The 16,433-nt window shown below is 42.8% G+C and overlaps 1 protein-coding gene across 1 annotated transcript; it reads right to left on the bottom strand.

Moving 5' to 3' along the window:
* Nucleotides 1–11,437: 11,437 nt before the first annotated feature.
* Nucleotides 11,438–14,637, bottom strand: LOC122058001. The gene is made up of 4 exons (XM_042620373.1): nt 14,143–14,637; nt 13,582–13,731; nt 13,277–13,443; nt 11,438–11,675 (listed from the first exon to the last, which is right to left on the bottom strand). The coding sequence occupies exons 1-4, from the start codon at nt 14,635–14,637 to the stop codon at nt 11,438–11,440; spliced, it is 1,050 nt and encodes a 349-aa protein (XP_042476307.1).
* Nucleotides 14,638–16,433: the final 1,796 nt, after the last annotated feature.

Genomic DNA, 16,433 nt, shown 5'->3' with positions numbered 1-16,433 from the left:
TTAAAATTTTTTTTTTTGGTGAATAAATAGTTCATTACCAAAGGGACGAAAAAAATATACAGTGTGACGACCCAAGAATACTGCAAGTACCAGACCTGCCTGGGGATCGGTGAGGTGTCCCCACCAAGAATACGGCAAGTACCAAGGGGTTTGGGAGATCGGTGAGAATCTGCAAACTTTAGTCCCACATCGCCTAGGGAGAGATTACTGGGCTAGTTAATAACCTCTAGCCTCCTTAACATGGCACAACGCGTTTTAAAGCCTTGAGGCCCATGGCCCAAGAGGACAATATTGTGCAAGGTTAATAGGGCTGGGGCATTATATACAGCCCCAAGGGGGAGTCAAAGGTTCATGGTTACAGAGCTTGGAAGATCCCAGGAAGTAACAATGTGACAATCTCTAGGGGAGGGGGGACAATTGGAAGAAACTTTTGAGATCTTAACTTTGACATTAAAGAAGATGAAATTCCAAATTTTTCCTAAAGGCCGAGAGTTAGAGGTCCATTTCCTATGATTTCTTTTCATCTATATTTGATTTAAAGTAGCACAGAAGGTAAGTTTTCCCACATAGTCACAAAAAAAATTGTCTTCCCTTGAAATGTCATATCCATCTAGATCCACTCCCTTTGGAGAGGGAGAATTCTTCTATTAACTGGCCAGCATTTGGAAAGAACCAACTTCCAGATGGAGGAGGAGACAGTGCAAGCAAAGAAGAGATGATCAGTATCTTCAGGCTCAGAACCACATAGACAACACTGAATTCTTCTTTAGATGAGGAAGGCTTGGTGGGGAGACGATTCATGAAGACTTCCAGGCAGTGAAGCTTTACCAAGGGATGTGATGCTTGAATCAGATGAGCTTGTACCAGGGGGAGGGAGGCCCATGAGGTCTGATAAAGTCCCAAGCAAACTTTGCGCTAAAAAGGCCACTTGGAGCATGGTTCCAAATAATAGCATCAGTCCTCCTAAGAGTTTGAGACCCGGAAGCAGAATGATTGGCAGAGTTCCAAATTTCAGTTATCTGAGCAGAGATAGGGGCAGGGGGCCCATGAACAAGAGGAGATGATATCAATAACCATAGCATGCGTTGGAAAGCCCTGAATTGTAGATATTTCCAGCATTAAGAACTTGTGAGAGGAGCACTTTAGGATGCCAAGGATCCAACCAAAGATAGGTGGAGGCATTATCCCGAATATGAGAGGAAATGACTCTAGAAGCAATAGGTCTCAAGGAAATTAACTTGCGCCACACCCAGGAGGCATTGGATGGAGAGTGGATCGACCAAAAACTTTCCAACCTGAGGAGATGCAAATACACCCAATCAACATAAATGCTTTTCTTCTTGCTAACCACCTTCCAAATAAGCTTGAGAATGCCTGCATTGTTGACATCTTTGATGCGTCTCAAGCCTAGACCCCATTTTTCTTGGGAAGGCAAGTAGCAGCCCAACTAAGAGGGCGAAGGAATCTAGAGGACTCACACCCTTTCCAAAGGAAGGAAGAAAATAAAGATTCCCTCTTGGCTATAATCGCTTTGGGCAAACCATAGATTCTAGACTGGTAGATGTACGAAGCTTGGAGGACTGATCTGATGAGATCTAGCATAGGAGAACAGTTATGACTAGTGAGCCTTGCAGGGATAAGCAGGAGGCCCAAATACTTAACCGGGAGAGAGCCCAGAGAAAATCTTGTTTTCTGAAGAAAAAAGTTCTTGGAGGCTTTTGAGATCCCTATCAAGAAGATGAGAGATTTCCCATGGTTAATGCGAAGACCAGACATCGAGGCAAAGAGGTACATGCAATGCATAATACTCAAAAGATTTCCCTGTCTAAGGATGTATCATAAGCCTTAGAAAAGATCATCAGGTCATTAGCAAAAGCAAGGTGGGTGAGTTTAATGGCCTTGCATTTAGTGATGGGGGTGATGGAGCTCTAATTCGAGGCAGATTGCAAGTTGCGAGAAAGAACCTCCATAACAAGGCAAAAGATGTAAGGGGACAGAGGACATCCCTGAAGAACGCCGGTAGAAGAGAAGTGCCCCGCCATGCTGCCATTGACCAAAATTGAAAATTTGGGGAAGGCAATGCAATAAAAAATCCAGTTGGTAAAGACTGGAGGGAAGCCCATCTTGTTGAGAACTGAAACAATGTTATCCCATCTCAAGGAGTCAAAGGCCTTGTGGATATCAATTTTCATAAGAGCTATCGGGGGCTGGGACTTTCTGTCAAAAACTCTAACAATCTCATGACAGAGAAAAATGTTATCTCCAATGGTTCTTCCAGGGATGAAAGCGGACTTGTTATCACTAACAAGGGAGTCAATAATAGTCTTTATCCGATTGGTAAGGATCATTGCAATAAACTTGTATAGGAGTTTGCAGAGGGAGATTGGTATGAAGTCATTTATTGTGTCGGCACCCTCCTCCTTGGGGATGAGGCAAAAGAAGGTATGACTGATAGCCTTGATCTGGCTGGGAGTGAAAAAGAAGCTCTTGATAGCTTTAATAAGATCCTCTTTGATGATGCCCCAAACTGAGGTGAAGAAACCCATACTGAACCCATCAGGCCCTAGAGCTTTGCTCACTTTGTGAGAGAGGATAGCAACAAAAATCTCTTCATTAGAGGGAATGGCCAGATGATGGGGACATCCACATGTACCAGCGGCGTAAGCGCAAGACCCAGCGATGTGTGCATTCTATTTGGTTGGAGGAAAGTCTCATCGAAGGAAACTAGAAGGAAGAAGGAAGAAAGAAGAAGGAAGGAGAGAGAATCGAACCAACCTTCTCAGCGCTGGGTACGACTCTCTCTACTCCCAATCGGTCAATACTTGTGTAATAAGGGGCCGATGGTGGTCGTGGGCCCACTTAAAGAATTTAAGCAATTTAGGTCTAAGATCGGGGGCAAAACAGTAAATATGATGATGATGATTAAAATCAAGTGGCAATCCTCTCAGGTTATCGTCTCCTACCTCTAGCGCAAACCAGAGGAAGAAACTAGTCACAACTTCGATGGAAAGTACTACGTCTCTAGGGCTCTATTAGATCTCGTATTTTAAGACCAATTTCTCAGGTCAAAGGCCTCTTCGATGCAGTCAAGGATCACCCAAAACAGTAAGGGAAGAGAGGGTATTGAATGTCTGAACTCTAACTGACGGTAGAGCCAAACCCAGAACTGGTTTCAGGAAGAAAACATGCTTGAGAAGAGGGTTTAGAGGTTGATACTTCTGGATTTGGGTCGCCTTAGAGTGGCAAACCAACCCTAGAAATCCCAGGTCAGATCGATGCCCACATGAGAATCTGAAGCAATTCTTAAAGACTGCTGTTATCACCAGTTACAGGGAAGGGAAAACAGAACCGTGAAGAAGGAAAGGAAAAGAGGAAGAAAGAGAAGAAGGGGCAGGGGGAATTATCGCACAGCAGAAGGGGGAAGGGGATTCTTGCTAAGGAGGACGAGGGAAGGGTAGAAGGTAGACAGAGAGATCGCAGGGAATAGAAGAAGAAGAAGAAGAATAAGAAGAGGGGAGAAGACAGCCACGCAAAGGGGGAGGGGTTTCACAAATCAATTCATCTTTTCTTCAATAATCAACTAATCTTCCCATGAATTACATGTCCAATATATAATAAAATAAAATTAAAAAACCTTCTAATTAAAAATAAAAAAACTAAGATAGAAATAAAATCTCCTACACCTAAGCTAACAAAATAAAGAAACAACTAAGGACTCAAATAGGGAACAAATATTCTCAAATAAAAATAAAATCCTAAATATTCTATTAAACTTAGAATCCAAATAAGTAACTTGGAACCCAAATTGGATCTGGGTCTTGATCCGGGTTCTGAAGCAGGCTTCCATCGGAGTGCTGCTGCATCATTGTGGCCCCCATCAGATATTTTTCACTTTAGTTGCTTTACTTTAGTTTATCTTATTATTTAGTTGTTTTGAATAATTAGGAAACTAGATAATTATCCTATTGTTCTTTTTTTAGAAAGTTTCTTTATTTCTGAAATATTGTTCCTAGAATAATCTTTTCTTTTAGTAATTTTCCTCTTATTTATGTATGGCCATTGGCCACAGTTTTAATTAATGAAAAATTATTGAATGAAGAAAAATCATCGTCCCTCTCTCTCGTTTCTCACTGTCACCCTCTCTCTTTCTCGACTTTCACTATCTTTTTCTCGCTCTCTCTCTCTCTCTCGCAACACTCTTTCTCTCTCTCTTTAATCTCGGTTGCCCCTCTAATACAACCTTGCTAGTCCTATGAACATGCTTCTGAAATTGCTTCAAGCATCATTCACAACAACAAGGATTGTCACGGCTACACTTTGCTCTTCTTAGCGTGGACTGCATCTCTGTTTTTGGAAGACCTTGGTTTCTTCTCTTCTCCTCAGATCTGGACAGTAATAAGGTAAGTAAATCCGCTCCCCAATTCCACCTCCATTGACTCCATTTTTATCTTCCCAACCCCTCCACTGTAATCTGAAACTGTTCACTGTTTTTTTAAGCCTTTTATTTTCTGTCATCCTTAAAAAAATTCCTGCTGATTTACTTTACTAGCTGGCTGATTTTAGAGAACTGTATGGTTTGCTTATCTTGCTTTGTGTCTTGGTTGATCTGTGCTAAACCTAACATATACATGCTGCCATGTTCCCTTCCCCATATCCCCATTTGACGCTTAAGTAGTTTATGTGCTTTTCATGCTTAGACTATTATTGATCATTGTTGCTCTGTTAATTAGTCCATTACTTTGCATGCTAAATCTGTATTATTGCTGAGCTCTATTGAACCTAACCCAATCCCAGCCCTATTGAGTTATTCTTGTTCTAGTTGAGTAGTCCTTGTAGGAAACCTAGTTGTCTAGGCACCCTCCTACATCATCTTGGTATCAGAGTATGGTTTTTGGTTGGTCTTGTTATGAATGGGTATCGCTGTCACTATCTACATGTCTTGTCTGTTGAGGTCTAATCTCCATCACAACCTGTTCGTAGTTGAGTCTGAGCTAAAGGAGTGTTACCTTAGGTTAGAAAATACCCTCTTTCCCCTTAGTTTGGCAGGACCAAATACCATTGGATGCTATTCCCACCAAAAACACATTCTTAAGAGGGAGATTTTTTACCTTAGGATCGAGAGGGCCAACTACCTATCTCAATTGGAGGTTCTGAGTAGGCCTTGAGTCATTGTTGGCCACCACACCTTGACTGCCCACTTTCTTTATGTCCACGCGTAGTGGTAGAGCATACTAGGACATGTCTGACCCTCCTAGTACTGCCATTCAGCCAGAGCAATGGGCAAGAGCCCTCCAACGGAACGAAGAGTTCCTGAGAAACCTCCAAGCAGAATTAACTGCCAGTAGGGTTGAACGGGAAACATTGTTGGCTGATAGGGAAGCACAGGCTACTCATCTCCAGACTGTCACCATTAGGCTTTCCGCCTTTGAGACAAATACCCTAAACTTAGATGGACGGCAGGGCCACAATACCTTAGGCACTGGACCTAGAACACGAGCCTCTAGCCCTGAGATAGAGAACGATGACAACCACACTGATGGTTATAACCGGATAGGGGATAATTTTCCAGGCATAGGGCTTGGTAGAGGTTGGGGTAGGGGTCGAGGACAACCTTCTCCAAGGCACTATACCTAATATGGAGATGATGAGGGTTATGAGCATTATGATAGGGGCTTTGATGTCAGGCGGATAATTAAGGTAGATGCCCCTACCTATGATGGTTGGATTGATGCTAGGATCCTTTTAGATTGGATAAAGCAGATGGATAGGTACTTTGAGTTTTACGATATGCTCGAGGAAGTCTGCTTCAAATTCGCTAAGTTTAAGCTTATTGGAGCTGCCCAGGACTTCTGGACAGACTTAGAGTACCAGGACGCCAACCTAGGACTTGAGCCAATCACAACATAGGTAGAAATGCAGGAGAGGCTCAAGAGGGAATTCTTTCCTATCACTTATAGGCTACAGTTGTTGAATGACATGAATACCCTAAGGCAAGGAAAACTGACTGTGACTGAATACATGAGCAAGTTCAATGAGTTGAAAATTAGAAGCCACATTCGGGAGGATATTGAGCAGACACTTTCTAGATTCCTTACTGGGTTTAACTCCGAAATCCAGTCACGTATGACACCCCACCTGGTGCGAGACATTCCTCCATGAGAACTTATTCTTAGAGGAAGAGCTTTCAAACTGGGGAGTCCCACTTTAGGAAACCACCCTAAGGCTCAATTGGATTCCAAAAACCCCTTGCTGCACCACATCAATTTGACAATAGGGGTAAAGGAATCTTGGGAGAAACACCCAAGAGTAGTGGGCAACAACAATGCTTCAGGTGTCGAGGGTACGGTCACTTCTCTAGAGAGTGCCCGAATAGAAACCTCTATGTGGGGGAGCAAACTCCTGAAGAAGGTGACCAATAGGGTTTTCAGAACAATGCGTATGAGGATCATAGGCCAGATGAGACCATATTTGATAAGGACGCCGAGGAGGCCGGTGACCTCAAGCTTGGTATTGTGCGATGCATGGTCTCACAACCTAGGAGTAGCGATGATTGGCGGCGAACTAATATTTTCATCACTTACACATGTCATCAGGGCAAGAATTGCCACGTCGCCATAAACGACGAGAGTTGCATGAATGTGGTTGCTAAGAACGCTATTGCTCGAATGGGCCTCAAACCCGAGCCCCACCCGAAGCCTTACAAGGTTGCCTGGGTAGATCAGTCCACCATTCCCGTTAATCTGAGGTGTCTAGTTCTCCTACACTTTACAGGATATGAGGATCGAGTGTGGTGTGATATCCTAGAGATGGATGTTACCCACATCATCCTGGGTAGACCCTGGTTATATGACCGGGATGTCACGAATTATGGGAAGTCTAACACCTATGTCTTTGAGTTCAAAGGGAAGAAAATTAGGTTGATCCCTAGTGCCCCTAAGGAAGTAAGGGTTCTAAAACATAAGGGAAGTACATCCACACCCCCCACAAAAACACTCAACATTTTAAATCAACAACAATTTGAAGGAGTGTCAAGAGTTAGGGGTGATTTATATTATAGTTGCCATACAGAGTGATACCGATAGGTCATGCTTATTCACTGAGGCTCCTAGAGAAGTACAACCCTTGTTGAGGAAATTTGAGAGGTTATTCCCTAAGGAACTACCCGATGAGTTACCATCTATGCGTAACATCCAGCACGCTATTGACTTAGTTCGAAGATCCTCTCTCCCAAACTTACCCCATTACCGAATGAATCCCAAAGAGCACGCCAAACTCAAGCGGAAAGTGGATGAATTGTTACAGAACGGATTCATCAGGGAAAGCGTTAGCCCATGTGCAGTACCTGCCTTGCTCACGCCAAAGAAAGATGGCATCTGGCGTATGTGTGTTGATAGTAGAGCTATCAATAAGATCACTGTCAAGTATAGGTTCCCTATTCCTAGACTTGATGGCATGTTGGATATGATGGCTAACTCATCGATCTTTTCGAAGATTGATCTCAAGAGCGGGTACCACCAAATTCGGGTTAGGCCTAGAGATAAGTGGAAGACAGCCTTCAAGACGAAGGATGGCCTTTTCGAATGGTTAGTCATGTCTTTTGGCTTGTCAAATGCACCTAGCGATGAGAATAATGAATCAAGTGCTTCAACCATTCTCTGGCAAATTTTTAGTGGTCTACTTTGATGACATCCTCATCAACAGTAAGTCTTCGTTTTCCCATTTGGATCATTTACAGAAGGTTTTTCATGTGCTTCTACAAGAAAAACTCTATGTCAACCTCAAGGAGCACCTTTATGAGTGATTAAGTCATCTTCTTAGGGTTTATTGTGTCAGCCCAAGGAGTATCTGTTGACCCTGAGAAAGTGAGCGATTATAGAGTAGCCTAAGCCAACTAATGTCCATGAAGTGCGAAGGTTTCATGGCTTAGACACTTTTTACAGGAGGTTCATTTACCGGTTTAGTTCCAGTATGTCTCCTATCATGTATTGCATGGAAAAGGAGCTTCAATGGATTAAGAGTGCTATGAAGGCCTTTAATGAGATTAAAAAACTTATGACTGAGGCCCTCGTCCTGTGCCTTTTAGATTTTTCTAAGGTCTTCAAAGTGAACTGTGATGCATCTGATATTGGAATAGGTGGTGTCCTAGGGCAAGGACACCCTGTTGCCTACTTTAGTGAGAAGCTTAATGAAGCTAGGCAACGATATTCCACATATGATAAAGAATTCTATGCAGTTGTCCAATCACTGCGCTACTGGCGACATTACCTTCTACCACAAGAATTCGTGCTATTCTCTGACCACCAGACTCTGAGATACATGAGCGCCCAAAAGAAACTAAACCAGAGACATATGAAGTGGGTCGAGTTTCTCCAAGAGTACACTTTTGCACTCAAACATAGACCTGGTGTCGAGAATACCTTTGCAAATGCACTAAGCCGAGTAAACATGTTCCTCAGTCGCACAAGTGTTAGGAGTCGGGCTAGTGTGGTGTTCCAGACTATGAGCGTAGAGGTCGTAGGATTCGAACGAGTCAAGGGCTAGTACCTCACCTGTCCTGATTTTAGCGAGTTGTTCACTTCTTTGAGTGGAGGTCACCTTGTCAGCTGCTCAGACTACCTGCTCCGGGAGGGCTCCCTTTTTAAAGGAAGCAAGTTGTGCATTCCCAGAACCTCACTCCGAGATTTCTTGATTTGGAAATTGCATACTGGGGGAGTCACTGGCCATTTCAGTCGAGATAAGACCATCACCCTCATTGAGGACCGATTCTTTTGGCCAGGACTGAAGAGGGATGTTTCTAAAGTTGTGAGTCAGTGTAGGACATGCCAAATTGCCAAACAACAAAAGCAGAACACGGGATTGTGCACTCCCCTACCCATTCCCCATGCTGCTTGGCAGGACCTTACCATGGACTTCATGCTTGGCCTGCCAAAAACTTTGAGAGGCCATGATTCTGTTTATGTGGTTGTAGATCGCTTCTTGAAAATGGCCCGTTTCATCCCATGCTCTAAGACCTCTGATGCGTCCATAATAGCCAAACTTTTCTTTAACGAGGTTGTCAAGTACCATGGGTTGCTCCTCACTATAGTGTTCGATAGGGATGTTAAGTTTACCAGTAATTTTTGGAGGACCCTATGGCAGATGATGGGTACCAAGCTCCGTTTCTCTTCCGCCTTCCACCCTCAGACCGATGGTCAGACTGAGGTTGTCAATAAGAGTATGGAAATTTGTTGCATTGCCTCATAGGAGAGCACCTTACCAGTTGGGATTGAGTCCTTAGCCAGGTCGAGTTTGCGAATAATAGTTCTAAAAACCGTACCACTGGTCTGTCACCCTTTGAGATTTATTCAGGATACCAACCCCGGGCACCCATAGACCTTGTCCCAGTTGTGTCCAGTTCTAGGACGTCCCCATCAGCCGAATCTTTTGCTCAGCATATACATGATTTGTATGCAGATATAAGAAGACATATAGCACTGAGCAACGATCAATACAAGTCAAAGGCAAATGTGCACAGAAGGCTATAAGAGTTTCAAAAGGGAGATATGGTGATGGTTAGAATCAAGCCGCAACGTTTTGTTAGGGGAAAAACGAGCAAACTAGATGCTCATAGCACAGGTCCTTTCAAGGTACTTAAGAGGATAGGTGCCATTGCTTATGTCCTTGATCTACCAACCAGTATGGAAATCAGTAACATTTTTAATGTGGAAGATCTTGTCCCATACCATGGTGCCTTTACCATTACCTTCTTTTACCCTGATGACCTTGAGGACTTCCCTTCCACCCTTGATGAGACTGCTGAGCCAACCCAACCACTTCCCCCAACCTCCTTACCACCTGTACCTAAGGTCACGAGGAGAACTGAAGAAATTGAGGAAATCCTTGATGAGAGGATTGTGTCCACACATACAAGAGGTTCTAGAGAGTTCTTGGTCAAATGGCGTGGATGTCTGAAAATTGACACCACTTGGATCACAGTGCAAGAAATCCAACAGCTAAACCCGAATCTGCTTGAGTACTACATGAGCCATAATTCACCGGAGGTGAATTCTTCCAAGCCGGGGGAGAGTTGATGGGGACATCCACGTGTACGAGCGGTGTAGGCGCAAGACCCAGCCATGTGTGCATTCTATATGGCTGAGACTATATGGCTGAAAGAAAGTCTCATAGAAGGAAACTAAAAGAAGGAAGAAGGAAGAAGGAAGAAAGAAGGAAGGAGAGAGAATCGAACCAACCTTCCCAGAGTTGGGTATGACTCTCTCTCCTCCCAATTGGTCAATACTTGTGGCCCCCACCAGATCTTTTTCACTTTAGTAGCTTTACTTTAGTTTATCTTATTATTTAGTAGTGTTGAATAATTAGGAAACTAGATAATTATCCTATTGTTCTTTTTTTAGAAAGTTTCTTTATTTTTGAAATATTGTTCCTAGAATAATATTTTCTTTTAATAATTTTCCTCTTATTTATGTAAGGCCATTGGCCACGGCTTCAATTAATGAAAAATTATTGCATGAAGAAAAATCATCGTCCCTCTCTCTCGTTTCTCACTCTCGCCCTCTCTCTTTCTCGACTTTCTCTATCTCTTTCTTGCCTTCTCTCTCTCTCTTGACACTCTTTCTCTCACTAATCTCGGTTGTCCCTCTAATACAACCCTGCTGGTCCTATGAACATGCTGCTGAAATTGCTGCAACTTCTTCAAGCATCATTCTCAACAACAAGGACTGTCATGGCTACACTTTGCTCTTCTTAGCGCAGACTGCATCTCTGTTTTTGGAAGACCTTGGTTTCTTCTCTTCTCCTTAGATCTGGACAGCAATAAGGTAAGTAAATCCCCTCCCCAATTCCACCTCCATTGACTCCATTGTTATCTTCCCAACCCCTCCACTGAAATCTGAAACTGTTCACTGTTTTTTTAAGCCTTTTATTTTCTGTTATCCTTAAAAAAATTCCTTCTGATTTACTTTACTAGCTGGCTGATTTTAGAGAACTGTATGGTTTGCTTATCTTGCTTTGTGTCTTGGTTGATTTGTGTTAAACCTAACATATACCTGATGCCATGTTCCCTTCCCCATATCCCCATTTGACGCTTAAGTAGCTTATGCGCTTTTCATACTTAGACTATTATGGATCATTGTTGCTCTGTTAATTTGTCCATTACTTTACATGCCTAATCTGTATTATTGCTGAGCTCTATTGAACCTAACCCAATCCCAGCCCTGTTGAGTTATTCTTGTTCTAGTTGAGTAGTCCCTGTAGGAAACCTAGTTGTCTAGGCGCCCTCCTACATCACCAGAGCATCAGTGCAACATTATCTGGAACAAATTTATTGATAAGTCCTTCAGGGATGGGCAAGGCCAGTGAAGCATCCAGATTGAATAGGAGCTTGAAATGGTTGATAGCAACATCTTTTATCTCATCCACTTTGAATAGTTGGGAACCATCAGGAGTTGTTAGCATGAGAACGGAGTTGAAGTTGTTTCTGGCCTTCAAGGATCGATGGAAATAAGAAGAGTTGGGAGTCCCCTAATTCCAACCAATTGATTCTAGCCTTTTTCCTTAAAATGCTTTCATCTTGGGCCAAAAGAGCTGAAAGGTTTGCAGATACAGATTTCTCTTCAACCAAGGAGGAGTTCAGGTGATCAGATTGAAGCTGGATCTGGATGGAGGACAGCCAGTTCCTACAATTAGTAACAAGAGAGATGTTCCCAAAAGTATTATTGTTCCAAAGCTTTAAAGCTTCTTTAACATTTCTAAGCTTCCTTGAGTAGGCAATTTTTGGGGTTGAGAAAGTTTGGACAGGTTTGAGCCAGGCTTCCTTAACAACATTGATGATGTTAGGATTAGAGGTCCACATGTCAAAGAATTTAAAGGGCTTAGGACCGAATGAATTATAGAGGTGGATTAGAAGGTATATGGGGCTGTGGTCTTATTGGAATATGTATCCATGATAGGGGGAGTGTCCCCATCGTGATATGGTTATCTTAGTTACTTTCCAAGTTAGATTAGATTGTTTACCTTCTAAGTTAGATTAGATCTCTAGTTTCCTAAACTAGAATTAGACTAGGAATGTATTTCCTTTTCCACCTATGTTTGTACTTGGATCTATTTATTATAAATATATTATGGAGGGTGACTAATGCAGGAGTAGATTACAAGTAACTAACTCCGCAGTTTATAACCCCAAACAATACAATTAGGAGTAAGAAATGAAGAAATAATACCATCAAATAAATCCCTAAGGATATAATACCCATATAGGAGCAAAACCAGCCCAAAACCTAACCCGATAGGAGAGAGAAAGACCTGTTATAGAGCTAGAGAGAGAGACGTGCGGCCAGGGCTGTAAGAGTCCGATTGAGTTGCACTTTGGGCGTAGATAGTCCCTAGGGAGGGTACAAAACCCCCAAAGTTGAGAGAATTCTGACGGCTGATTGTGAAGTTACAAGCTTTCTTGATTTTCTGACCTAAGAGAAATAATCGCAGGCTTCAGGAGAGAGAATCAAATCTGGTTTGTAACTTGGACACATCTGAACTTTTGAATACTCACAACAGTCGTATACTTCAACAACAGTAACTTTAGGATAAAATAGAAACTTTAAACAAGAAGAAACAAAGGGAAAAGTGGGGGAGGAGCAGCTGTCTTGGCCCGGGCTTCTCACCCACAGCTATCCCAGCTGTTTTAAGCAATTAACTGCAATTATTCTTTATTCAAATATGAAATTATGAGTACATAGGATTCTCTATTTGTAGAGGGCAGAATAGCAATCAAACTACTACTAGGAGCTAGTTTCCCAATAAGACTAGACACTCCTACTACAACTAGGAATTCAAAATTGGACTAGGAATAATAAACCTATGTGGAAAACAAATAGTCCTAAGACAATTTGGACTTGACATACCACTTACTCAACTTGATGGGCCCAATGGCCCACTAGTTAATTAAAAACAACTACTAATTATTCCCCTAGCCGATGGGCCCAATTGGCCCTTATTTGTACTTAGCCACTCAGGTGGACCATGTAGGGGTTTGGCTCGCTTCTCGGCTGGACCCTAGCCACTTAGGTGGACTAAGGCTGGACCATTCTTCCTGTCATATTTCCTTCCATAATGTCGATCTACATCAGCTCCCCCTTTCTTAGAATCATTCAACTCCAATGAATGGGTAAGGGACATGTAGTGCTCATAGAGGTCCGTGTCAAGGCGTTGAAATTCATCAGCATGGATCCAAGTACAATCCTCTCGTGGTCGACCTTTCCATTTGATGAGGAAGGAGTAGTACCCTTTGCCCCCACGAACTGTGGTGAACTTGTTGTCGAGAACATCTTCGATGACATCATCTTTAGGGTTTGCAAATTGAGGAAGTTTGAGGGTGTGTTCAGTGTCACCGTCATCAGAATGGTGTCCCAAATATATCGTCAGATCAGCTACATTGAAGACATTGTTGATCTTCAGAGTAGGAGGTAGCTCTAGCATGTAAGCATTAGTGCCAATGCCCTTCAAGACCTTGTAGGGACCCATGTTCCAAGGATGGAGCTTGTGCACTGTACTAGGAGGAAACCTCTCAGGTGGAATTCGAACCATTACCAAATCACTAGGCTGAAATTCCACGTAGCGACGATGTCGATTGGCAGTTGCTTGATATCCGTCATTGCTAACAGCGATGCGACGACGAACATCAGCATGTACCTCCGTGATGTGTCTAAGGAACTCATCGGCTTCTACACTAATACGGGCCTGAGGTGGTAAAGGTACCAAGTCAACCGGTCGTTAAAGCTGCAGTCCAAGGACAATCTCAAATGGTGTATGGCCTGTGGTGCGGTTGACGGAATTATTATAGGCGAATTCAGCAATATCCAGTATGGATGGCCAAGTCTTTTTATAGTCTCGGACTAGACATCGGAGTAAGTTGCCAAGACTTCTGTTCACCACTTCCGTCTGTCCGTCTGTCTGAGGATGGAATGCAGTGAAAAACTTGAGTTTAGTATTTGTTTTCAGCCATAGAGTCTTCCAGAAGTAGCTCATGAACTTGACATCCCTATCTGAAACAATTGTCTGTGGTAGACCATGTATGCGCACTATCTCTTTGAAAAAGAGTTTGGCCAAGTGACTTGCATCAAGAGTCTTTTTGCGCGGGATAAAGTTTGCCATCTTGGAGAAACGATCTACTACCACAAATATGGAATCATACATTTCCCGTGTAGGTAGTAAGCCTAGGACAAAATCCATGCTTATGTCTTGCCAAGGTGCATGTGGAACGGGCAACGGTGTGTACAATCCTGTATTCTTCTTTTCTCCTTTGGCAAGTTGACAAGTGCGGCATCTCTGTATCACATGTTGCACATCCTTTAAGAGTTGAGGCCAAAAGTATAAGTCTTTTATGATGGAGTATGTTTTGTCCTTGCCAAAGTGTCCATCCATTCCTCCTCCATATAACTCTCGAATCAAGTGATGTCTCAAAGAGGTGTTTGGGATGCAGAGGCGAGTGCCTTTGAAAAGATACCCATCATGTATAGCAAATTTGTCATCCCGTCCTCCTCCTTGTAGGTTGTTGAATACTTCTGAAAAATCAGCATCACTAATGTACTCCTCTTTAATGTGTTCCACTCCTGCACTTTGTACTATGAAGGTGTTCATCATCATCACCTTTCGACTAAGTGCATTAGCCACTTGATTCTCATTTCCAGCTTTGTACTTGAGAGAAAATACGTATCCTTGCAAGTATGAGATCCATTTAGCGTGCCGATCACTAATGGTCTTTTGTGAGTGCAAGTATTTGAGTGCTTCATGATCCGAACAGAGCACACTCTTTGCCAATTAAGTAATGCCTCTAATGCTTGAGGATTTGAACAATGTCATAGAGTTCTAAATCATAGGTAGAATACCTTCTTTTTGCATCATTCAACTTTTCACTGTAGAAGGCAATCGGATGGCCCATTGCATAAGCACTCCTCCTATCCCAACATGGGATGCATCAGTAGCCACTTCAAACATAAGATCAAAATTGGGTAGTCTAAGCACTGGTACTTCTGTCAGCTTTAGTGGCTGCCGGAGTCCACTGAAATGGGACTTTTTCCCCTTTTGTGCATTCTGTAATTGGGGCTACAATGGCGCTGAAATTCCAGATGAATCGTCGGTAAAATGAAGCAAGACCGTGAAAGCTACGAACCTCGGTCAAGGTCTTTGGAATAGGCCAATCAACGACACTTTTTACCTTCTCTGGATCAGCTTCTATGCCTTGTGAAGACACAATAAAACCAAGGAAGATGACCTTGGGCAGCATAAAGGAACATTTCTTCAAGTTGATGTATAACTTTTCTACCCGTAGTACTCTCATGACACGTCTTAGATGCTCCAAGTGTTCATTTTGTGCTTTGCTGTATATTAGTATGTCATCAAAGTACACTACGAGAAATTTGCCGATGAAGGGTTGTAGTACATGTGTCATCACCCTCATGAAAGTGCTAGGTGCATTGATGAGGCCAAAAGGCATAACCTTCCACTCATACAGGCCTTCTTTTGTTTTGAAGGTTGTTTTCCATTCATCCTCTAGACAGATTCGAATTTGATGGTAGCCACTCCGCAGATCAATCTTTGAAAAGATGGAGGCTCCTGTCAACATGTCAAGCATATCATCCAAACGAGGAATAGGAAATCTATATTTTACCATGATTTTGTTAATGGCCCGGCTGTCAATGCACATTTGCCATGATCCATCTTTCTTTGGTGTCAATAGGGCTGGTACTGCACATGGACTCATGCTCTCAACCAAGAACCCTTTCTTTAATAAATCATCCACTTGTCTCTTAAGCTCGGTATGCTATGTAGGACTGAGACGGTAAGTGGGCAGATTAGGGAGTACTGACCGAGGCACAAGGTCAATGGCATGCTGAATATCCCTCATCGGTGGTAGTTTATCAGGCAATTCCTCTGGCATCAAATCTGAAAAATCAACAAGTAACTCTTTGATTTGTGGGGGATGTTTGACCACTATCACTGGTTCAGCAGCCTTGGTAACAAGAGCTATGATTAGGCCGGTTTCTTCACCAAGGGTCAGGAATTCTCTATGGGGGCAGCACGCATAGTTTGTTGTCCACAGTGTTCTTCTTGCTGAAATTTTCTTTGCATGGTTGCTTATGTTGCGTAGTGGTTGTTTTGGAAGAGGTCTTAGCAACATTCTTTAAGACATGTTGTCTCCTTAGTTGGGCAGCCCTTAACTTGTCTTTTACCTGAGGTATGTTGAGTGGGTTTAGAAGGAATGGTTTTCCTTTGTGATCGAAGATGCATTGGTTCTTAGTACCTCCCACTAGCACATTGTTGTCATATAACCAAGGCCTTCCAAGTAGTACATCAGTGAGGACCATGGGGATGATATCACACCATACACTTTCTTCATAATCTGAGACCTTCAATGGGACTGAACACCGTTGAGTTACAGC

The sequence above is a fragment of the Macadamia integrifolia genome, chromosome 12 (genome assembly GCF_013358625.1).
Source record: "Macadamia integrifolia cultivar HAES 741 chromosome 12, SCU_Mint_v3, whole genome shotgun sequence".
Taxonomy (NCBI): Eukaryota; Viridiplantae; Streptophyta; class Magnoliopsida; order Proteales; family Proteaceae; genus Macadamia; species Macadamia integrifolia.
This window is presented reverse-complemented; position numbering and strand designations above follow the sequence as displayed.